We start from the raw sequence: 25,335 nt of genomic DNA, 5'->3' as shown, positions 1-25,335 counted from the left end.
TTCAGTTACAACCTTCAATAGCCCCAGCAATCATGGAAAATGTCCAGGGATAGTGGAGTTGTAGCAAAAAACATCTGGAAGGTACCATGATGGAGAAAAGGGCTCCAGTAGTGACTGGAATATCCCAATAATGTTAAACAAGTGGTGGACTATAAAAGGAAAGGTTAATCAAGAAACTATCAAACAAAAGCTTTGCTGACTGTTCAAACAGCTGCTCAGCAGAATGGCTCCTCCCTCTTGCATCCCATCACTTCTGCTGGAGCACTAATTAGACCTTGGACAGAAATTGTTGAGAACAATGGCTAACACTCATATTGTTGTTTATCTTCAGCATACGAATCAACAACAACCAGCAATACTTGGAAAACTACTGGTAAGGAACATCTTTTTCACCATCTCTTGAGGCACATCCATCAGGGTGGCTTTCGGCTAGAAGTAAGGATGGGAGAACCAGGAATGTTTGAGCTCTTCAAAATTCTCCCAGCTTCACTTCGATGCTCAGTTTGGCTCAATTCTGTTTTTGTTTGTTTTTCAGTTCATTAAAACAGGGAAAGTGTGCACTCCCCAAAATCTGTTTTGTTTCTGTAAAAAATGCATATCAAAGTGTGCATTGTTATTATTTTAAAAAATGGATTTTTCATATGCAATTAGAAGTGAATGTGTGAACATTCTTTTTTTAAAAAATCACTTATGTTCAGGGTTGCAATTGGAGTGCATTTGGGTGATTTGCAAACTGAAATAGAATTATTGTACATTCCTAGCTAGAAGAAACATCTTCTGCTGTTGCTAGATCCACAATACATTTATGCCTCCACCTGAGGAATTCTGGGTGGGGGGAACAAATTTCCTTCATGCAAATTCAAATGTCAGAAAGTTGAACAGATGTCTTGATTCATTATTGAAGTAAAGCCTTGACAAAAGGGCAGCAGCTAGGAGACATTGAGGCTGTAGTGGTGGTAGATGTAGCAACCCCTGGTCCCCAAGCATTTCCCCCTAAAATGGTCAGAAAATAGGTTTTTCTCTTTGATTATAGTACGTGGATTTTTTCTTCCATGTATCAGTTACAATGGAACCATGTAGATTATGACAGGGTTCCCCAATCTTTTTAGACTGGTGGGCACAATTGGAATTTGGATAGAGTGTTGTGGGTGCTCTCACAAAATTGCTGCCATAGGGGCTTGCTCATTCATAAAATGGCTGCTATAGTGGGCATGGTTGGCCACAAAACACTCATTTCCCAGAAGTCAAACTGGTGATATGAAAAGAATAGTAACTTACCCAAGAAGCTAAGTACAAAGCAGAGGTGGGGTCTGAGCTCCAAAACACAAAACCACTCTTTTGAACCCAAACGAGATGGTGCTGCTGAAACCAGTTGTCTCAATGTTAACTGAGTGGTAGAACACATGCTTTGTATTAAGTCCCCAATTCCTGTCTGAGATCGCTAATTCAGACTTGTGGGTTCTACTTTTTTGTTTTTACTTGAACCCTCCAGGTCAGTGGTGGCTGGTGAGGAGGTTTGCTATTTGGAAGTGCTGAAGGCCTGGCCCTACCATTAGGCAGAGTGATGCAGCTGCCTCAGGCAGTAGTTTTGGGGTATCGTGAAGGTCAGCAAATTGTTCATCATCAATTTTCTTATTGTTGCACTTTTACTGCCATAGGAAGACGTGTTTTACTCTACCACATCCTGGCATTTACAGCTAAGGGTGGAGATTTCCTACTACCTCAAGTTACCCTTTTGTAGCAGCCAGCAGTTTCAACTAGCAAATAACTTCATTGGCCACTGCTGGTTCTGGGCTCAGCAATGGTGAACCAGGAGAGGCAGTCTGGTCAATGCAGTGCAGCCTTCTCCCACCCTGGTGTCTTCCATATATGTTGGACCACAAGTCCCATCATTCCCAGCAAGCATAGCCAACTTATCTGGAGAAGGGCAGGGTATGAAAGACTGGGGCCTTAGCTAGACCTACCTCATAGTCTGCGATGGAGGAGGAAAGATCTCACATTGTGGTTAATGCGAGATCCCTCCTCCGTTTACATGTGAGGCGTGATGACCTCAGGAGTGGTGTCACGCCTGCCATTTTTTTTTTTAAAGAGGAAGGAGCGCATGAACACTCGTGCGCTAAAAGTAAAAAATTAATTACCTTTCCCGCTTCCCCCACCCTACCCCCGATGGGAGCAGCTCCTGGATCCACATGAGGAATCGTGCGGAGCTGGGTCAAACCGCGGCAATGGACTACACATTCCGCGGTCTCAGGCTCAGCTCAGGACCACGGAAAAAGCGGGCCCAAAGGGGAGGGTGAGATCCCGGGGCAAGAGAGGGATCATCCCTCCCTGATCCTGGGATCCCCTGTGCATCATGTGAACGCACAGGGATGATCCTGGGGTTCGCTCCGGGATTTCGCCCGGTCTAGCTAAGGCTTGGGTTAGAATATCAGACTAGGATGAGAGGAACCTGGTTAAAATTCTCTCTCATCCATGAAGCTCACTGGGTGACCTTGGGCCAGTCACTATCTTCCAGACCAACCCACCTCACTGGGTTGTTATGCAGATAAACAGGGTGGGGCAAAGTGCCGTGTACATGATAAAATGCCAGTAAAAATGGAATTAATCCATCTCATCATCCTTAGATTGCTTTTTAACGTAAGATTATTTTGAATTGCAAGATGATATCACCACTCTGAATATGTAATATTATTTGTGCAGGTTTCTCTACCAAAGGTGAAAGCAGCACAACATCCACAGGTAAGCTGTCACATTTAGAATTGTGTGGAATTCTTAAATTATACACATAATTTATGTACACAATGGTTTTTAGTTCCTGTCAGTGTTAGATTGGGTCAAACTCCTTCAGACCAAGGCTAGATCTACACTACTGCTTTATAGCGGTATTGAAGTGCACTGATAACTGTTGGGGCACAATCCACATTCCATGTACCACTTCCATAGTGTTACATCATGCGTCTTATTCCACATTTGTAATGATTTGACATAAGGTGTAGATCTGGCCCATGTTTCCATTACTATCACTTACAATGATTCTGTTGCCAGCCTAAATTAGTCCTCTGCATAGAACAAATGTAAGACATTTCATCTAATATTGTGGAGCTGGATGCCTGAAGCAGAAGGTGGAGATTGGTGTGATTGTACTTGTAATAGGAGGCATCTTTCCGTGGAAGTGAGATGAATCTGAGCAAACACAGCAGATCAGCTTCAGATAGGAAGCCTTATAGGGATGTGGGAGATAGCCCAAAGAAGCTGAGATACATGTCTTTTGGGCAGAGAGTCAGGGAGAGCTAGGCAGGACAGAATTATAGCATTGATAAGAGCTTGGAGATCTTGCAGTAGCTCTTCAAAACTATGGAACCATGAAAACTACTGGGGAGCTCTTCTCCGAAGAAAGTTCTGGAGTTGAAAGATGAAGTAGGGTGAACTAGGGCTGAACTAGAGCTGCTGCAGGATTGGGACGGTATTGTGGGTTAGATCTAGGTGCGTGCAACTGGGCTGACAGAAGTAGACATCCCTGCCACCTCCTCCTCAGAGTAGCCCCTCCACCCTTCCTGAAAATGCTACAGAGGGGCCATGGGACCCTGCTGAATTGGGTGAGCTGTGGGTGGAGTGGAAGGGAGATCCCTGAAAATCGGGTGGAGGCACCATGAGTGGAGCCTTTCCGTCAACCAAAAGCAGATCCTGGATCCAAATCTGTGTGTTTAGAGTGGGGTGTGTCATGAGCATTCAGAGCAGCCACCTAAATCAGTACCCTTGTTTGAATGTTTGTATTTTCCAAGCAACAATATATTGTTCCTTGTTGCAATGTAAAGCATTTGGAGGGGGTTGTTGTTCTTAAATAGGTAATTAAGAGCCACTGGCTTTACCAAAGAGTTACAAAAAACATATAATATAAAGAGCGTGGTGGGTGGTGGTGGGTGGCTGTTCGCATGCTCATGGGGTTGGGGATATTTTCCCTGTAGTGCGTGCCAGGGAGGGGGTTTAGCATGAGTCATACAAACCTGTTGATCGTAGATGTTGCTATGGTTAAAAAGCCACCCCTGAACTCTAGAACAGCCCATGGATTCTGGGTGGTTTGTTAACCATGACAACAAGCCACCCTGGCTGGGTTTGCATGAGACAACAAGCTGTGCTGCTGAAGGTAATTATGCAAATCCCCTCAGCATATGACCACCACACAAGGCCGGGAAAATAAACTACTATGGCTATTTCTCTCTTCATGATCATGTGAACATGGTCACAGACAGAGGGTGGGGAGAGAGGTGGATCCAGGTCCGGTGCCAGACTATTTCGCGCCCTAGGCAAGGCGAGCTACTTGCACCACCACCACCCAAAAATTTGCAAACTTCAATTCAGCTGTTCAAGAAGAGTTTCTGAACTTTTATATTTTCCTTCTATTATGTTTTTTCTTAAAACAGCTTATTTGTATACAACTGTGACCTTTAAAGGGCAGCACTGTGCCCCTCTGAGATCTGTGCCCTAGGCGGCTGCCTAGTTGGCCTAATGGTAGCACCGGCCCTGGGTGGATCAACTCAGCTACCTGAATTTTTGGACTCTTGTTACTGTTGTAAATATCCATCTGGAACCTTTGGAACTGTGGGAAAACAGCTATGGGAAAATGGTTCACTGTCACTCCTGCTATCCACTCATTCACTCATACTTAACCGCCTCTTGAGGATGCTTTTTGTTTAAGGGTATTGCACATTAGAAGGGCAATGAAGGTAGACAAATGCTGGTTGTGCTCTCATCAGAAGGGGAAGGGGGCATTTGTTGAAGATGAGATGCTGGGGCGGGGGGAAGGGTATATTAAAACAATAAAGATATAGGAGTTTCATATAGTGATGCTGCTCTCCTCATTTCCTAATAAGCACAGCAAGGACACTCAGTACTGCAATTTAGAGGGCCTTGCTAGACCTGCCGGATAATCCGGCAGGGAGGAGGGGTGACGGCACGCTAGAGCTAGCGCGCGCCATCGCCAGCTTCTAGACCTACGACGCGAAGGGGCAACGGGAAGCCCCGTAGCGTCGTCCATTTTTATTTATTTTTTTGAGTTAAAAGGGCCATGTGCACCAGAGAGCCGCCGAACAAGGTAAGTGGGTTTTTTTTTAAAAAAATTAAGGCCCCCCCGCCCCTGATCCCCCCCACAATTCCTGATGCCCCCCTGCCCACTCAGCCGTCCTCCCCCCATCCCCCATCCATGATGCCCTGTCTCCAGCTCTCCATCCCTCGCCCCCATCCCCGATGCCCGGCTCTCCATCCCTCGCCCCCGTCCGCCATCTCCGATGCCCGGACTTCTCCACCCCTCTCCTGCCGGGTCCATCCTTCCCCCCTGCCCCTCTCTCCCCCCCAGGACCCCCCCAGCCCGATGGGCACAGCTCTCGTATGAGTAAGCGAGCAGCCGCAAAAAGCCACAGACCCTGCTCGACGTTCCGCAGCCCCGGCCTGAGGACGGGCCTGCGGAAGAGCTGGGCCATAAGCAAATTCGCTTATGCCGGCTTAAGGCAGGTTTCAGCGCGGCCTGACCCCAGATTCCCCTGTGTGTCATCTGGATGCACAGGAGGGAAACCGGGCCTCACACTGCGCTAACGCCTGGTCTAGCAACGGCCCGAAATTCAGAATTTCAAATGTGCTTTCAGGTAGCTTTCATATGAAATGTGGAATGTATTACCATGAGATATTACCATGTTCCAAAAGGTCATCAGTCAATTCATCTGAAATTTCTCCTTTCCCTCAAGCAGACTAGGGTTCTTTTTTTAATAATAAAATTCACTTTGTCTTCTCTACCCATCCTTCCAACAACAGGCACTGTATTCTCTTCATCAACCAGAAACAAAACTACTTCTGAAGGTAATTTCTTAAATATTTCAAATATTTTAGCCATTGATCAAAAGTCTGCTGTAACATTAATGCATATTAAAAGTTTTCAGTACAGTATGGTGTAAATAAAATCTTCTGTGGTGAAAGTGCGTTGTTATTGTTGAGTTACAGTAAAGCTAGGAGAATATTTGCTACACTAATTATACAATCTTTTAAAATTTTTATTATTATACATTATACATACAATGAGAGCAATATGATACATACTGTATAAACAATCAGTAAAAGAATACATACTACAATCAATAAGACATCACTTCTCTGTGTGTGTGTGTGTGTGTGTGTGTGTATATATATATATATATATATATATATATATATATATATATATATTCCATTTCATATATTATACATTTTATTTTTTGTATGCAGAATCCAAAAAAGAACAGCTGGGAATTGTCATCTACTAGAATATTACTAGAGTTTAACTGTAGGAGTTCATTGCAACCCAATCAAGGTCTTTACATCTTTAATTTACTTTCAATACCAGATCTGTAAATGAGAGTCTAAAAAAGCCAGGATGAAAGTTGGTTATCTTTGAAAAAATAGATTATTAATTTTTTTAAAAAATGACTGCAGTAGCATTTAACATCAGTCGATTTGGAAATTGACAAGGATATAGAGATCACAGAGGTTATAGAAAGTATGATGGTAAGCTTCCCCCTTTGCTCAGGCTACTTCAAAGAGAGAAGTAGTTATATCTATTGATGTCTAAATTATATCTATCTCCCATATAGACAGTGAAAGGGTGTCAGGCATTGAAAAAATGAGCAGGTTTTTTTTTATTGTTGTCTCTTAAACAGTAAGTATTCTGTTGACTTGGTTATTTCTGCTGAACTATGCAATCTTATACATGTCTACTCAAATATAAGCTCCACTGACTTGAATGAGACTTTAATAATAATAATAATAATAATAATAATAATAATAATAATAATAATAAATTTATTTATTTATTTCTTACCTGCCTCTCCCTTTGGATCGACTTACTCTCATTAAGTGTGTATAGGGAGTTCCAGTTATTTTTCTAGACCTACCTTCTTAAGCTGGGTTCCAGATTGCATGCCATTTATTTTGCCCGATGAAACTCCATGTGAACCACTAGGCAGTAAGTCTATACCTATCAGTGCCAAGATCTGAATTGAAGGCACATAATGACAAAGCTAAAGCTAAGCAGGTCTGGGCCTGGTCAGTGCCTGGCTGGCAGACACTCTAGGACCCCAGTGCAAGGCAGGGTGCCTGGATTTTTTTTTTAATTAATTTATTTATTTATTAGATTTCTATACCACACAATAGCCAAAGCTCTCTGGGCAGTTCACAAAAATTAAAACAATATAAAGCATGATTTTCACCATGGCTGAAAAGCAAGACATAAATGGAGTATTTAATTATTTATTTTAAACATTTTTTTCCTTCCACACTTCATCAGATCAGAATTTAAGGACACATACAGCATAAAGCCAATACAAAAACCAAGGAAGTAGCTGATAAAAATCTTAGGACAGATTAAGGCTGCAATCCTGTAAACTCTTTTACCTGGAAGTAAGTCACACTGCAAAACACCTGCAAAAATCCATGAGTGCCCAGTAATGAGTCTGCAATAAAATGTTCATCTGATGGAGCTCTAGGTCTCATTGAACTCATAGGATTGCATTGAAAACCAGAAAAATGCCTGGGTAGATTTTTTTAAAAAATAAAATAAAATAATTCTAGAGTTTAAATCAGCCCTCCCCAACCTGGGTGCCTCCAAATCAGCCCTCCCCAACCTTAAATCAGCCCTCCCCAACCTGGGTGCCTCCAAATCAGCCCTCCCCAACCTTAAATCAGCCCTCCCCAACCTGGATGCCTCCAAATGTGTTGGACTGCAACTCCTATAATTGCCAGCCCATTGGCTGGTAATTAGGGGAATTGCTGTCCAACACATCTGGAGGGCACCTGTGGAAGACAGGCCTAAATGATAGCAATATTTATGTAAGATGAAACTTTTTGGAGGAGAGTATTCTATAACTGAGATGCCACTGCCAAGAAAGCCCTCTCCCCTGTTGGTGATCATCATATCACTGCAAGAAGTTCTGGCTCAACCCATCCTTTTAGTTGCTCTTCCAAGTATCTTCTTCCATTCTGAGTTCTTTATACTTAATGTTGCTAGCATAGGAACTTGAGCTGCATTTCCCTACTATCTAAGAAAAGGTACATGCTGACATCAAGAGCTGTGTGGCTGTAAGAAGGCAAATCATGTTTGGAATGATTTCCTCAGAGTGTTATTTACACTTCTCAAAGTGATGGATTCTGTGCTACTGCCTACAAATGATGATGCTTTGTCCCTTGGAAGAGCCAATATCTAATAAAAGAGAGAACTTTTCATTTTCTAGAAATGATATAATAGCATTTGCTAATTCATTTTTGGAATTGCACTTCAATGTAAGTGGGTAATGAGATCATGATTCCTTATTTTTGGTAGCATTAGAGGAGCACATAGCTATTGCAAAGGTCGGTGATAGAAAAGAAGACAAAAATGCAGAAGGTAGAGATAAGAGCATAAGAAGACCTGTGCTCCACCCACCCAAAGGCCTATCTAACCCAGGATTCTGTTCCCAAAGTGGCAAACCAGATGCTTGTGGGAAGTTAGTTATGACTTACAAGTCTCCTTGATTTAAATTGGACCTAAGTGCAACTAACTTAATCTGGATCCAACCCGATGATTTGATGCACACCCATATAGTAAGATTACAATTTATTAAAGCCTGAACGTTCCCCACCCCCACCAAAGCTAATGATTTCTTGAATATGGTAACAGTGATTCTGTCATATGGAAATGAATTCATCAAGCACTTGACAATGCAAAAATGATGTGAAAACCACCTTAAGAACATAAGAGCATCACAAGCGCCGTGCTGGATCAGACCTAGAGGGGATCTACACAGCGGCCTGAAGGCGCTTGCGTGCGCCTCCAGTGCGCCCCAAAACTCCTTGTGTAGATCCTGCCTACCTGGCCAGAAGAGGAGGAGGAGGAGGTGGCGGCAGCGGCCCTTCTTCTTGCTGTTATCACGTTCCCCCAGCCCACTCCGCCTCGCGTTGCCAGCCCCTTGCTTGCCTAACTTCACCTCCTCCTCCCACTCGGCCATGCTGCCAATCTGGGTTTGGGGCGAGGGTCTCCTGGCCTGCCCGGCGAACTCCCCTCCCTCAGCCCCAACAGAGGTGGGTCCCAGGGAGCCGGGGCCTCGCCGCCGCCGCGTGGTTTCAGGTGCTGCCAACCGCTGCCACACCGGGGAAGTTCTCCCGGGCTGTCTGGGGCCTGGCAGATGGTGTCCCGAACGTCAGAGAGCTCGGCGGAAGAAGCCGCCGAGCCCGGAAACTTTTTGCCCCGTCCCCGCGAGGGGCGATGTGGGGCCGCCGCCGCCGCCGCCTCCTCCTCCTCCTCCTCCGCCTCTTCTGGCCAGGATAGGGGAGGATTTACACAAGGAGTTTCGGGGCGCACTGGAGGCGCACACAAGCGCCTTCAGGACGCTGTGTAGATCCTCCCCAAGGGTCCATCTAGTCCAGCACTCTGTTCACACAGTGGCCAACCAGCTGTCGACGAGGGATCAACAAAGAAGGACATGGTGCAACAGCACCCTCCCACCCACGTTTCCCAGCAACTGGTGCACACAGGCTTACTGCCTCAGATACTGGAGGTAGCACTTCTGGTGACTTTTCCACAACAATGTAACATAAAACCTATTTTTCTTCTCCTTTCCCCCCTCTTTGGGTAATATATCTATCCAAAGTGAAGATTTATACAAAACCCAAGGCTTAAGAGTGTGGTGCAGGTTTTTATTCCTACAATGGTAGCTGCATTGTGATGCATAATAAGGCATCATTCATAGCGAGGACCATTATTTTTAGTGAATGCTTCTGTTTTCTCTGCCAGTTTCAGATGCATAGATAAAAGATTTTTTTTCCCCACTACCTGGTGTTACAGAACAGGTGGAAAAACCACGCTCTCAGAAACAAGAAAGTTCTCAAAAAACAGCTCCTCAACGGTCTCAATCCTGGCACAGAAATAAACCTGCTAAGCTAAAACTATTGTCTGTTGTAGATTTCCCAGTTCTTCACAAAAATGTTATTCAAACAAGCACAGTTGTTTTAGCTGGTCAACAAGAATTTGTATAAATGTTGTTGAGTATTCCTCTAAGACTTGTGGATAGGGATGGGTGAAATCACCTGTGTGGTACTCAGCGGGCACTCGTCCCACTGGTGCCGCTGCCCACGCCTCTGTCAAGCACTCAGCATCCTCCCGCAACTGCTGCCAAAATTGCTCATTTCCCCCTTCCACATTAATGGTGATCACCTTGGCTCTGGAAGTTGTACATTTCTCCTTTTTGTGCCAATGGTGGCCGCCACTTCTGGAGCCTTGGGAAATCATGCACTTTCTCCCCATGCCAATGGGGGCCTTAAAGGCTGCCATTAATGTGGAGGGGGAAAGTAAGCAATGTCAGCACCCAGGGCAGCCAGCTAGCAACTGCTCATGTGGCCACATGAATGCTCAGGAGTAGGTCTGCACTCACACTGAGCGCACACAGCTAGGTCCATGAGGGTTGGATGCAGGGGAGTCCACTGCCCTCGCAGACCAAGTCAGACACGCGCAACACCCCTACTTATGGATCTAGTATGCATTTTGAGAAATGGACAAAAGAAAAATTGGATCTATAAGAGCATGTGCCTGAGTGTTCCTTGTTTACCCAACCATGTGGTCACCCAACTTGAGTAATCACTAGGGATGTGTGGATTATGTAAAATCCATTCTGTCTCTATTTTGGGGATTATCAGGCACCCTTTATCCCATCGTCCACTCATCAGTGGAATTGACTTTTTTGGTTCTGAATATGCAGAAATTTGCACTTGCATAAGTTTGCACTTAGGAAAATCCACAAATCCCCCCAAATGTGTATTTTTTTCACTGTGTGTATGGGGAAAATGCATATTTTGTGCCTTTTTTAAAAAAATGTATATTTTTCTATTACTAAATTTGCACAAAATTCCAGAAAGTTAGAAAAACAGCAAGTCCACAGAATCCACCAAACTGGAGAAAATCCAGTCTACTGGCCCTGATTTGAGACTTTCCAGTTTCTTCTCCCAACTCTTGCTTTTTGTACCATCTAGCCTAATGAAATGCTCGAGAAATCTAAAAAGCTTACACATCAGTCTGTGGCATTTTGGTTGATTCTAATAAAGAATTGCCCGCCTGTGGATTTTGGATCTCTCCTTCTCCCTCTCCCTCCCCCCACCCTCTTTCTCTCTCTTTCCCATAGACCTGCAGTGGTATATATTTGGAAGGAGAAAAGCCATATAAAAAGTTACATGTTCTTTCTTTCAGTTGTTACCATAGAATCTGCAACTTCATCAAAGACAACAGTCCTACCAAAAACGGTTGCTACGTCTAAATCACTATCAACAATCAATGACACGGTTTTCCGTAAGTACATCAGTTCTTTGTTCTGCTGATTTTTTAGCTTTAGATATAACAGAAAATAGAACAACAGGGGTTAAGTCCCCTAACAACAGGGGCTAGGCTGTTACAACAGACTTCGTTAATACAATTTTTTTTGGGGGGGGGGGAGAAAAAGAAAACAAACAAAAGAAAATAAATATATGAACAAATTAATACGTATGTTCTACTGATGAATTTATTATATGTGTTACATACATAAAACACACACACAGAGTAAAGTAAGGATTAGAGTTTTCAGAAGAAGGTTGGAGAGCTGTTTCATACAAACCATTCAACCTGTTGTAGTTTGTAGTCAGTCCTTGTGGGCTTGGTAAGGATCCAGTTTTGGCACCCAACTGCAGCTGCACAGAAAACTGGATTAGGGAATGATATGGCCTAAGATGGTGTGCTTGTGCTCCAAGCAAACCCAGGCAGTGAAGCATAGGTTTGTGCTGATGCAGACAAAAGCCACCATGAAAACTCTACAGGCACCTCTATTGGGGTCACAAACCTCCTTGCCTAATGCTTGGTAGTAATATTTTTCAATGGGACTGCAATTAAAAGGCAGCCTGGCAAAGGATCCTTGCCTTTAAGAAGGTCTATAATCAAGGTGGGCAACTTGTAGCTCTCCAGGTGTTTGAACCTACATCTTCCCCTCCTTATTGTTTTACCATGATTTAATTAGAATGTAAGCCTAAGCGGCAGGGTCTTGCTATTTACTGTTTTACTGTTTTACTCTGTACAGCACCATGTACGTTGATGGTGCTATATAAATAAATCATCATCATCATCATCATCCATCACCATTGACTATATGGGCTAGAGCTGATGTAAGTTGTAAGCCGAAACATCTGAAGGACACAAGTTGCCCACCTTTGATTCATACTCTCCTTCTTTTTCCTGCATCTCTCTGCCCTAATATCCCTATAAATCCATACAGGTGATCTTCACTCTTCTAACTCCGTCACACAAAAGTCTTCTAATCTCCTAAATGTTATTGCAATTTCACTCTTACTGCCCCTGCTGTCTGGAATTCCCTAAGACACATAATCATCATTATGAACCCTTTAACACAGCCTTCCTCAAACTGGGGCGCTCCAGATGTGTTGGACTACAACTCCCAGAATGGTCTGCTGGCTGGGGCATTCTGGGAGATGCAGTCCAACACATCTGGAGCGCCCCAGGTTGAGGAAGGCTGCTTTAACACATAGATGGTACCATCTCCCTCTCTCCAAATCCCAGCTTTAAACCCAACACTTCTGTGAACCCTTTAACTAGTCTGTGTGCATCCACAACTGACATGAAGTCTAAGTTTATGTAATTATTCTGTTTGCTAAATTTAGACTGTCAAAACATCTTTGGGTGCAGGCTGTCTCCCTAGAAGGTCTGAAGTGGTCTGACTTTGGGTGTGTCTGTATGAGTGTTTAAGCCAACCTGGGCACTGATCTTGAGGCTCAGAAAATCCATTCCCATCCCACTCGCTCCACCACCCAAACTACTCTTAGGATTGCAGCTAAATTCAAAGGGAACAAGGAAGTGTAGGAAGGGTAGCAGATGTCACCCATCATTCCTGCTAATCAGGAAGTCCCAGCATTTTGGCCCTGGGAGCGCTGGCTCCACTACACCACCACAAGGATTTAAAAGCCCTCCCCGCTCAACCTCTGTACAATCCCAACAGAATTCATGTCCCTCTTTCCTGTGTTTTAAATCAATTTAAAAGCCAGGGATGGGGCCAGATCTACACCTTTGTGTCAAATCATTATGAATGTGGAATAAACAGCAGTAAATAACACTACAAAAGCAATATATGGAATGTGGATTGTGCCCCAACAGTTATCAGTTTATTTCAATACTGCTATAAACTAGTCGTCTAGATCTAGCCCCAGACATAAATTTCCAATGTCACCTCTAGTTTGGCCCTTGATCTTGAGAATGGTAGAATGAAGTTGCCTCTCATAGAATGCAATAGACCAGGGATGGGGAAAGGCATCCAGCATACAGGTTTTTTTGGATCTGACCTTTAGCCTCCTCTTCTTGCCCTTCCAGCTCAACAATTCGCCTTTGGGGGAAAAGCTCCTATTAACCCCAGTGGAAGCTACTCTCCCCACCCCCCGCTTAAGTGGCATACTGCTGGTGATTTGGGGGTGGGTCACAGCATGCAGTAAGGGGAGGGCTAGATGTTAGAGCAGTATGAGAATGCAACCTATTACCTAGGGAGGTTGTGGGCTCTTCCACACTAGAGGCACTCAAGAAGCAGCTGGACAACATCTGTCAGGTATGCTTTGAGGTGGATTCCTGCATTGAGCAGGGGGTTGGACTCGATGGACCCTTCCAACTCGACTATTCTGTGATTCTATTTGCAACTAATGACACTCTGAATACAAAAGACCATGAATGAATGAGAAAGTGTCATACTTCATGTCTTTGCAGAGGGTTGTTTCATTGGGCTCTCATGCAGGCCCAGCCAAGGCCAAGGCCAAGGCCTGCCAAGGGCCCACACCCACTCAAGGAGCCACTGACCAGAGCCCCCTGGGGTTGCTTCTCCTTCTCACCGTTGCACCCTGCTTGCTCACCTGTCTCTCGCTCTGGCCCAGACAATGGTGGTGGTGAGAAGAAGCAGAAGGAGATCCTACTTCCTCGCTGGCTCTCTTCCTATCAAGCAAGCAGGTGAGAGCAAGAATGAGAAAGAGGATGTGGAGCTATAGCAACTGGCATCAATGCGCCAGTTACCTCCGATTTCAGTGGGGCTGTGTTAGCACCCTAGGCTTCAGTCAGAACCAGCCAGAATCCCAAGGCACTGAACCAATTTTGGGGAGACGGTTCAGCACCTTAGATAGCTCCTTTACAATTCTGGCTGGTTCTGACTAAAACCCAGAATGGAATCACAGCCCCACTGAAATTGGAGCCAGCAGCCTCCACAATATCAATGGCGGTGAGTAGCAGGGCCGGTGCTACCATTAGGCCAACTAGGCAGCCGCCTAGGGCCCAGACCTCAGACGGGTGCAGTACTGCCGTTAAGGGTCACAGTTTTATACAAATTAGCTGTTTTCAGGAAAAAACATATTAAGTTCAAGTTTTGTGTTTTTTATTTTTTCTACAAAACATCTGTTCTTAAAAATCAAAGTTAGCAATTTGGGTGGGGGGTTGCAAGTAGCTCACCTTGCCTATGGTGCAAAATAGTCTGGCACCAGCCCTGGTGACAAGGTAGACTCACTGAGAAGAGGGACTCTATAGAGGGGGCCTAGCCTAAGGGCCCTAAAATATCCTGGAGCTAGCTCTGCTCTCGCACAACTCGAAATGCAGCCTTGGTCAACCTTCTACATAAGCTGTCTTTTGCCTTTCGTGTGTCCTGTGAACAGGTGAGGGATATTGGTAAGGAATACTGTGGACTTTTTAAAAGCAAGAGTTGCCTTGCAGCACTCAGAAGATATAATTGCACATGAAGGCGTCTCAATTAACCACCCTCCTGGAAGCATATCTTTTCTTTTATGCTTACCTACATCCCCCAAATACTGGCACACCTGCCTTTGCTGATGCCAAAAGAAAGAAAGCACCAAATAAAGCTTTGCTGGATCCTGATGCAGATACCACTTGAACTCATGTTCTAAGCTGAGGGAGGCATCAAAGCTTTTGTTTCAGGCTTTTTGTCTTTCCCCATGTAACAGAAATCCTAATGGACAGAAACAAACAAACAAGTGAACCGAAAGGCTACAAGTGCAGCTCCTTTTCCTTTAAATTATGGAGAAATTCCTCCCGCAAGGGTTTCTCTAGCACAGCCACCTAGAGTTAACCTGTACTGAAAGATAAAGTGTGTGGCATGTAGGGAAAATAAAGGGAGCAAAGACATACCTGTCTCTTCAGCACATCTCCAGGTAGTAGCCTGGATCACCACTGGAAGCCAATTATTTCACTGCCTAGAGTAGGCCAACGTGGAACAAACAGTGTAAAAACTGAACGATGGTGTGTCCAATCATCTTTAAATCTGATATTATCCACTACTTCAAAGTGAATTCCACATGGGGTTGCAAGAAGAGGTCCCCATATATATATATATTTTACCATTGCTAAAAATAGGGTGACCATATGGAAAGGAGGACAGGACTCCTGTATCTTTAACAGTTGAATAGAAAAAGGGAATTTCGGCAGGTATCATTTGTATGCATGCAGCACTTGGTGAAATTCCCTCCACCACAACAGTCAAAGCTGCAGGAGCCCTGCCCTCTAGCTAGAGTGACCAGATACAAAAGAGGGCAGGGTTCCTGCAGTTTTAACTGTTATGATAAAGAGGGAATTTCACTAGGTGCTGCATGCACCTGCTGAAATTCCCTTTTCTGTATAACCGTTAAAGATACAGGAGCCCTGGCCTCTTTTCCATATGGTCGCCCTACTAAAAACAAAGTTTTGTGAGATCTGATTTAGGGAGGAAAAACATCAATGAGTTGAATCCATAGTGTTCCTTCCATGTAGAAGGGTTCCTTCCATTCTCAGAAAGGACTTGAATCCCATAGAGGCTCCCACCAGAGGAAGTTTGAGAGATCATTTTCACCAATGCTCCTTTACCCTACAGAGCCCTGCAACATCAAATGCACCATGCTGATCAACTAAAATAGTTTCCCCACCCAAAATCTACCCCGGTGCTGCTACTTACTACCACAATTCTGCTGGATGAAGAGACATATGGGGGACCCATTTCTTTGTGTTACCCACTTCCCCAGCACAACTGCTTACTCCCAGCTGCTTGATAAGTTGTTGGGAGCATGATTCTGCTGGTGGAAAGAATATGGAGGAGGGAGTCATCTATATGCAACCCCTCTCACCACAATTGTGCTCCAGGGCTCTTGGAGCATGAGTTAAACACCAAGTCTCCCAACTGATTAGTAGGGGGAAGAGGCACCATCTCAGCATGACAGAAAGGGAGGTTTAAATCCTGACCCATCAGTCATTCTCCCATGCAGACTTTACCCTCCCCTGTTCTTCACAGACAGTGGTGTTGCAGAATTTAAGGGCATTTGCTCACATTCTCCATTGCAATTGACTGTTCTGAATGTGGTAAAATCACCAGGTTTCTATTGTGTGTACAATTTTTATTCCTAGATTACAACTGCAGCCCATACTTAATACTAGGCTTGATTATTCATGGGTTGCTGTTATAGAAGTAAAGGTTCTTTTATGTCTCCTTCCAAGACAACAACACATAGCTAAGAGCTTGATCCTCATAGAGAAGATCCATCTCTTTTCACACTGTCTGTTGTCATATTGCTTCCTCCCATTCTCTTTTGTCTCTCCCAGAGCATCATCATGCAGAGAAAAATCGTGTTTGCTTACCATCGCTTCTCTGCCCATGCGTTTGTCCCTCATTACTTCCTCTTTTGAAAGAGAAAGTAAACAACATGCAGGTGCCCCGTTCAGGGGGCTGTTTTGATCACGCTGCTTCTCCTGCACACAGCAGGAGATAGCAGCAAGTTACTTACTGGGGAGCAGTTGTCATGCGAAGAAGGCTAGAAGGGACAGGAGGCATGCAGGAGGCAGATAATGTCATGAGAGGGACCCACAAAAATCTGTGAGTCCCCAGAAATGGCATGCAATGAAACACTCATCTGATGGAGCTCCCAGTCAATCACTTGTATTCCAGAAGAGTGAAGCATACCTTTTATGTTTTTTTAAAAAATCCTAAATACTCTTTTAAATCTCATACCTGCACTGTGACTATAAAGAGTGTAAGACAAATTATCTATTTCTTTAGAAGCTTTCTTCAATGTGTACTTGGTTCTGCTTTGTAGGCGAGAGACATCCACTTTCTTAAGAAATCCTCCTCCCTCAAATAAAAATATGTGTGTGATAAAAAAGCTCTAGAAAATGAACCCATCCTAAGAGCAAAGATTTGTCAGCTCTTCTTTTCTCTGCTCATACTACAGTTGTTGCCTGTCACCTCTTGTTATACATGTGAGAAAAGCCCCCACAACCTCAAGTTTTATTTTATTTATTCAAGGTTTGCATGACTGAAACAAACAAAAGCCTTCTCTCCTTTTTTATTTTATTTTGGCTAATAAACCCGTTGCACCCTTCCTGCCTTGGGCTAGTCTTTGATTATCTCTGGATAACTTATTTAACCTATTATTATTATTATTATTATTATTATTATTATTATTATTATTTATTTATATAGCACCATCAATGTACATGGTGCTGTACAGAGTAAAACAGTAAATAGCAAGACCCTGCCGCATAGGCTTACAATCTAATAAAATCATAGTAAAACAATAAGGAGGGGAAGAGAATGCAAACAGGTACAGGGTAGGGTAAGCAGGCACAGGGTAGGGAAAAACTAACAGTAGAAAGTAACAGTAGAAGTCTGCACAACATCAAGTTTTAAAAGCTTTAGGAAAAAACCTCATGTTAATGCTGAAAAACGTCAGTGTACATCTATACTCCTGTTCACATGCAATCCCACCACATGATTAGTGTCACATGAGGGGGAGAGTGGTGTTATGCCTCTGGTTCTACCTCTGTTGCTGTGGTCATGCTCACCCACCATCCACATGTAGATGGAGGGACATCCAAAGGAAGTACCACGTTCTACATTCGTAGGTTGTCTCCAATGATGTACATCACTGGGGGAACTTACACACATTGGGCAGCCTCCTCTCTTCAGACCTCTCTCCCCCAACGAATAGACTTCAGAGGATGGGATTGGTGGGGCTGCAATGGGGGGGGAGTGGGCAGCTCCAGTGCATGGGGGGCTTTGGCCAGTGAGCAGGCAGCTTGGGCAGAGGAGTAGGTGGGCGGGGGACTTTGGTGATGGGAGCCAATCCGCAGCACTGTACCAATGACCCACAGGAGTCTGGCACCAGCCCTGGCTGTAGCAGATGGAGCTGGGGTATTTAAGCATCTTTAGGCTAAATTTCAAGCCACATTAAATATGTCCCATGCAACTGATCCCCACCATTTTATTTTACCTTGATGTAAATGCACAGGGGCTTGATCCAGATTGGGACAACTTCACACAGGTTGGGGAAATTTAAATCTTCCCACCCAGCCACTTTCCCCCCAATATTCAACCTCCCCCATGGGGGAATAGAAAGGGAGGAGTTCCGCTGGTGCCAAATGAAGGTTGTTACTGTAGGTTTAATTCTATTTTAACTTTTGTAATTTATATTTACATGCTTTAATTGTACATGTTTTAATCTTGTAAATCGCCTTGAGTCCCAGTACTGGGAAAAAGGTGGGAAATAATAATAATAATAATAATAATAATAATAATAATAATAATAATAATAATTTGTTTTTAGTCCCCATGATGGCAATTTGGGGGTGGATGGGGATGTGGTTCAGATTTAAAGTTCCCCTACCCATATGTCATGGTTCTGAACTGTATCAGGGCTCCACACATTTATATTAAGGGACTGTCTACACATGGGGAAAGCCTTGCGGTGGCTGTGGATCTGCGCCCATCAGTTAGACAACACAGGTGCAGGATCACAGCCACCGCAGGGCTTCCCCACGATGGTGTGTTTTGAAAAAATCAGGGATTAATCCTGACTTTTTCAAAGGGAGCGATGTCAGCATGGTGCTTCTACCATATAATGTCATTCCATGGCCAATCCGTGGCCAACCCAAGGGCGGAGCCTGGTGGAAGGCAACCAAGGATTGGTCACCTTTTACCAGGAAGAGGGCGGAAGTGGCTCCGGGACCCAGATGGCCACCCAGAAACTCTGTGCTTCCTGCTCAGCATCGGGATTATCCAATGCACGGGGAAAGCATGGGGTTGAGGAGGGAGGCAGCGCCAACCTGGTGCCATAAAGACAGCCCCCTTGATAAACAAAATTAAGGTAAACAAAATACATGCTGTGTATTTAATGTAGTGTGTAGTTTAGCCCTCTGAAAGTATAAATCCCACAACATGGTTGTTGGTACACTCTGTAACGGGATGGGATGTCATATTCAGATATTCTGTTATGAACCTTTGATTTTTAGAGTGCTTAGAGCAAAAATGAGGCAACATTTTAAAAGGAGGGATCTAAGGGTGGCTTCCCCACAATGGCGTGTTTTGAAAAAGTCAGGGATTTGCCCCAACTTTTTCAAAGGGAGCCAAGAAACAGCTCTGCAGAATAACTCGGGTTTCCCCTCGCTTAGCTACTGATTATTCCTTTGACAAATATGTTTTGAGAACAGCAGTTAACACACTGTGTCATTTATCTTATCAAAATAACAGCAGGAAGAGTTGAATCATCAACCCAAGTTTCAGTGACTTCCATGTCTTCCTTGACTCTAGCAACTGCTGGTAAGACATCCCCTTTACAATCTAATTCATAATCCAGTGCTGACAACTGTCCCATTAAACAATTAGATGATTACATTACAGCGGCAGCTTTCCTTCTGGGCCAAGAAGCTTTGTTGCAGCTCCAGCTCTTCTGCACTAGAGAGGTTTTTCATCGTTGATTTTTACAGTAGCTGGTCAAACTGTAACGGCACAATCCTATGTAGATTTAGACAGAACAAAATCTTTTTCTGCCTTCCAGGGAAGAGCCAGAGGCCACGGCTAGACCAGGCCTATATCCTGGGATCGTCCCTAGATCATCCCTGTGCATCCAAATGACACACAGGAGATCCCGGGAGCAGGCAGGGATGACCCCTCCATTTGCCTGAGATAATCCTTAGGTCAAGCTAAGGCCAGAGTCTGTGTGGTGTAGCGATAGAGTGCTGTAGTGTGGTGTAGTGGTTAGAGCATTGGATCAGGGCTGGCGAGAGCTGGGTTCAACTCCCCACTCATCCATCAAGTTCATTGGTTGACCTTGAGCTAGTCCCTCCTTCTACCTGAGAAGGCTGAGAGCACTTGAGCTCAAGCGAGGGATCGAAATTGATTAAATAAATACATAAATATCCATTTAGTTAGTTCCAGTTATGGACATCAAACAACTGATGCACTGTACTTAATAGAGCTCTTAATGGAGCGATATAATTTAGTGCACTGGCTAGACTGGATAATTGAATAGTTCCTTGTATTAGCAATTTGGGACCAATTTCCTCCAAGACATTTTCTGTGGTTTGCTATGCTCTCACCTGGATGTTTGGAATTGGAGGCTTTCTCTTCCTACCATAGCTTGAACTATTGTTAGCACAGCCTCTGATAAAGTACATTATTGGGGAAGTATGAGGAATTTGTTGCTCTCACATACACACTCATTCTCCCTTTTATATATATTTTAAAAAAGCTGGTCTGCTGCTCCACTATAGGGTGGCCTTGTGTCCTCTTTTGCAGAGGACAGTCCTCTATTTGACGGGCTACCAAACTGCTGTCCTTCATTTTGAAGATGTCCTCTATTTGAAGGGCTGTCCAATCCAAGTCCAGTATAAAAATAAAGAACCATCGGGAGGGAGAACAGGGGTCCTGAAATTGCCCATCCACAGTTAGCACCTGGACAGCAGACTGAGCAGACCCACCTGGTCACATTCTTCTGAGATGGATTGTGTTTCTATTTAAATTAAAATAACCATTTCTAAAGTTACAACATCTATACATTAACATATGCAAATATTATGCAAATTGGTGTCCTGTTTCGTCCTCACTTTGAGTGATGCCTGTCCTCTCCTTTTCGTGAGTCACTAGTACGAATGTCCATCACCAGGAGATCCAGTTGTTTTTGGACTCACAAGATTTCGGCAACACACCTTACTTAGCTTGCATTTGCAAGATCAGCAGCAGTTTTTTTCCAAACTGAGGGAACATTTTCTATTTGTTTATTCTTAATTTGCATGAATAGAAATTTGCACAGATCTCGGCCGTAATTTGTATAATTTGCACAAATTGCAGTCATAATTTGTGCAAATTCTCACAAATTTCTGCTCCAATTTGTGCAAGTTTCTATTTACGTGTGTGTGTGTGTGTGTGTGTGTGTGTTTTAAAAAAGGAAAATCCAGAAACTAGCATGAGTTGGTGGGGATCAAGTCAGACCAGCTCATGGGAAATGAGTCAAAGTCTAGAGGTGGGACACACTGACAAAAGCTCAGCAAGCTCTACCCCTTGGACATATTCTTCTGATATCCCTAGTTACAAGTGGCACCCTACCTGAGCAATTGGCAACCTGACTGCCCTTTGGGAAATGGAGTAAAGAGGAAGTGGGAAGGGAGTGACATTATAATCCTTGAGAATGGTGCTTCATAATTGAGGAATATCATTTCCTTCTGACTTGTTCTGGGCTTTATTTTCAAAATGACAACAAGGCCAAGCCTCAAACTACTCTTGCCTTCTCATCACACTATAAGCAGCTAAGGACTCACACACACACACACACACACACACACACACACACACACACAAAACTGAACCAAAATTCTCGGGTCAACCCTATCATTAAAATAAAGAGAGAGAGAGAGAGAGAGAGAGAGAGAGAGAGAGAGAGAGAGAGAGAGAGAGAATCACCTCTCCTTCTGATCACAAATAGTGCTTGCTCCATAAACAAGGATCATTAAATTATTCCTCAACTTTCAAGCTAAAAGCTAAAATACCTGGATTATGTTTTTAGTGCTTTTAATGTTTTAACTGTTTTTATGTATTTTATCATTGTGAGCCACCATGGGAGGGCTTCTGCCTTGAAAGGCGGCCAAGAAATGTTTTAAATAAATTAAATATAAACAACTCTGGTTATTTTGTTTGTTTGTTACATTTATATCTCACCCTTCCTTCAAGAAACCCAAGGTGGCTTACATGATTCTTCTTGACTCCATCTTATCCTCACAACAACCCTTTGAGGTAGGTTAGCCTGAGTGCCAGTGACTGGCCCAAAGTCACCCAACGAGGTTCATGGCAGCTTAGAGACTCGAAGCCAGGTCTACCCTGTCATTAAATACTAATAACACCTGAAAACTGTCTTTCCATTAGTTATTAGGTATTACCAATATATATATATATATATATATATATATATATATATATATATATATAAATAGAAAGCAATTACTATTTAATGAAGCTTTTGATGCCTCTGTGATAGTGGGTCAGTTACTGGGCTGGGCTGATTCTGCCTGCTCATTCATTATACCATGTACCCCCATGTTTTCCTTAATGGAACTAGCAGCCCAGGGTAGATTAGGAAAATGGTGCAGGGGGAAAATTAGCACACAGCTATAATCCAGTTCAGAGGGGACTGTGACTGCTTTCCAAAGAAATTGAAAAAGATGGGAGATCTCACCACATGCCTCATTTAGTTTGGCCCTAAGTACCTACATTATAGAAGAGTTTGTTTGTTTGTTTGTTTGTTTGTTTGTTTGTTTGTTTGTTTGAAACTGCAAAATGGCATCAGGTCAAAATTTAGAACACAACATTTTGGGCTGAGGCATTCATCACAACAGTTAAAGCTGCAGGAGCCCTGCCTAGCTTGACCAGATACAAAAGAGTGCAGGGCTCCTGCAGCTTTAACTGTTGTGATGACAAGAGAATTTCACCAGGTGCTGCATGCATACAAATGACACCTGCCGAAATCAATACAACTTTTAAAGATATAGGAGCCCTGTCCTCCTTTCCATATGGTCACCCTATTAAAGCCAAATAATATGATCAGCAGAATAAAATGGAGTAGAACTGCTGGACTGAAGGCAGGACCTTACCTATTTGAATGTTCCCCTAGATTAAAAAATAAATGTCCTGCATGTAGGAAAAGTAACATGCCAAAAAGAAGCCTTGTGTGACACAGACATTGTTCACCACCTGGGCTTACATGAATGTCTTTCCCATTGCTGTCTACATCCTAAAATTCTATATGTAAGAACTATCTATTCATTATTTTATTCCCATTGCAAGCTGCTTCTGTAGTGACTCACTGCAGTCTGCCATGAAATCTAGAACAACTTGCCACATGGGATGCACCTAATCATATGAAGGGTTTCCATGGCAGTGCTAGATGTTCCTGGAGGCATCTGCTATCAGCATGGAAAGGATCCAGACTTTATAGACAAGTGGAAGCAGCTTGTAGCAGGATGTAATATGGTAATGTTGAGTGTCAGCATGGTGTAGTGGTTAGAAGGTAGGATTGGGACTAGGGGCCCCTGGAGCCAGATCTATACCAAGGAGGATATAACACTATGAAAGTGGTTTGAAAACAGCATGTGGAATGTGGATTGTGCCCCAACAGTTGTCGGTGCACTTCAACACCTTTATAAGCAGTAGTGAAGATCCTGGCAGGGTTCTATTCCTCACCCAAGCTCACTGGGTGATGTTGGGCCAGCGACTCTCATCCTAATCTACCCCGTGAGGATAAAAACGGAGAGGAGGGGTATCACATATGCTACCTAGGGTTCCTTGAAGGACAAGGCATGATATAAAGGTAACAAATAATTCATGTGTAGATTTGCACTAAGTCTTTGCTGAAGTCTGCTGGCAGTAAACTCAGACACATAAAAACAACCACTTGGAATCGTGTTTACAGTTTACTGTAGATTCATTAGAGTTCCTTTTCTTATAGGCCCAAATGACAAGACAACTGGGAAGCCTTACTCGCAGAAAACTACCTCAGGCACACTAACAATAAACCCAACTGAAAGTGAAGATGAAAGTAAGTAAAGACAGAGATTCCATCAAATAATTATATGAGATGAATTCATCTTTGTTTTTGTTGTTTTACGGATCTCTTGACTATGGCATCCCAAATTAGTTATATCCCCAGTTCCGTGAGGTTCATACTTCTTTGTGCACCCTGAGGATATCGACAATTCATTATTTATTTATTTATTTATTTATTATTATTATTATTATTATTATTATTATTTATTTATATAGCACCATCAATGTACATGGTGCTGTACAGAGTAAAACAGTAAATAGCAAGACTCTGCCGCATAGGCTTACAATATTTATTTATTTATTACATTTTTATACTGCCCAATAGCTGAAGCTCTCTGGGCGGTTCACAAAAATTATGTGAGAATGGCAACAATGTTGTATTGTGTTTGTTCCTGTCACATGGATGTAGAAGCAGTTGTGGGGGATTGGCTTTCTGTACCATGAGTCCAAAGGAAGGCATCGTCAACAGTTGGCACCTGGGCAGCAAATTGAACAATAACTCACATCACCTGGTCTCAGGCTTCCTTGCTATGGTGAAATGTGTTGTATTTCTATCTAGGTGTTGTATTACAACTAGGTCATCCTAGTTGTAATCCCTTCCCAATGCCTTGGTGTGAGTCTGAAAGAGAACTATATCTTTTGCCCATTTTTTTTATTCCAATCATGCACAATAGCAACAACCAGCTAGGAGAAGAATCTTCAGGTATGTTTCCAGACCCATTGATAGCTCCTGGACCAAGATCCTGCCCAGGGCACTGGGTTCCGCTGACAGTACATTAATTTCTATCATTTGAAGAATTTTCAGAATGCAAAACAATATTTATACATTAAAAATAATTTAAGAATGTGTTGTTTTTAATTTATTTTGCATTGTAGCATCCCTTTTGAGCGATCAAAAGTGATACAGTTTCAGTTGGTTGCCATCCAAAAATGAAAGAAGGAAAGAAACAAATGTCAAGCTACTGCCGTTTATTTAGTCAAAGGACCATTTCAGAATACGATGGAGGAAAGTTAGTTTGGGAGTCTCTTTCTCCCTCACCATCTGTTGGCCTGTTAACCACCCACTAAAATGAGACAATCTGAAATATTCAAGTCTACTAAGCCAAAAATACTAAGTTCCCCCACTCCTGATTTCATAGTTCATTGCCCAAGAACAACTTATTTCAGACAATATTGCTCTCCTCATTTTTCAGCAATGAGTCTGGATGCCTTCCCAGATCCTTTTTTAGAGGGCAGCTGCCCCTCTAACTCACAGCCCCCCAAAGGATCATGAGGTTGATTGGAAAGAAATATGGAATCACGGAACAGGCGCAATTAATCTGTCCATCATTGTCTACTTCTTTGGCTTTCTACATTAATCAATCTGATGTGGTGCAATCACTCATCGGCTGGCTGTTTTCAAAGATGTGAAGTAAAAACAATGATACTG

The 25,335-nt window shown here is 43.3% G+C and overlaps 1 protein-coding gene across 1 annotated transcript in view; it reads left to right on the top strand.

Annotated features, from left to right (window-relative positions):
- Positions 1-25,335, top strand: part of EMCN (endomucin) — a 64,579-nt gene that overhangs the window by 18,651 nt on the left and 20,593 nt on the right. Inside the window, exons 2-7 of the mRNA XM_063135574.1 lie at positions 332-373; positions 2,701-2,739; positions 5,806-5,850; positions 11,237-11,335; positions 19,563-19,631; positions 23,809-23,898. Coding sequence (XP_062991644.1) covers positions 332-373; positions 2,701-2,739; positions 5,806-5,850; positions 11,237-11,335; positions 19,563-19,631; positions 23,809-23,898 — 384 coding nt within the window. The remainder of the gene's footprint in view (positions 1-331; positions 374-2,700; positions 2,740-5,805; positions 5,851-11,236; positions 11,336-19,562; positions 19,632-23,808; positions 23,899-25,335) is intronic.

The sequence above is a fragment of the Elgaria multicarinata genome, chromosome 10 (genome assembly GCF_023053635.1).
Source record: "Elgaria multicarinata webbii isolate HBS135686 ecotype San Diego chromosome 10, rElgMul1.1.pri, whole genome shotgun sequence".
Classification (NCBI taxonomy): Eukaryota; Metazoa; Chordata; class Lepidosauria; order Squamata; family Anguidae; genus Elgaria; species Elgaria multicarinata.
This window is presented reverse-complemented; position numbering and strand designations above follow the sequence as displayed.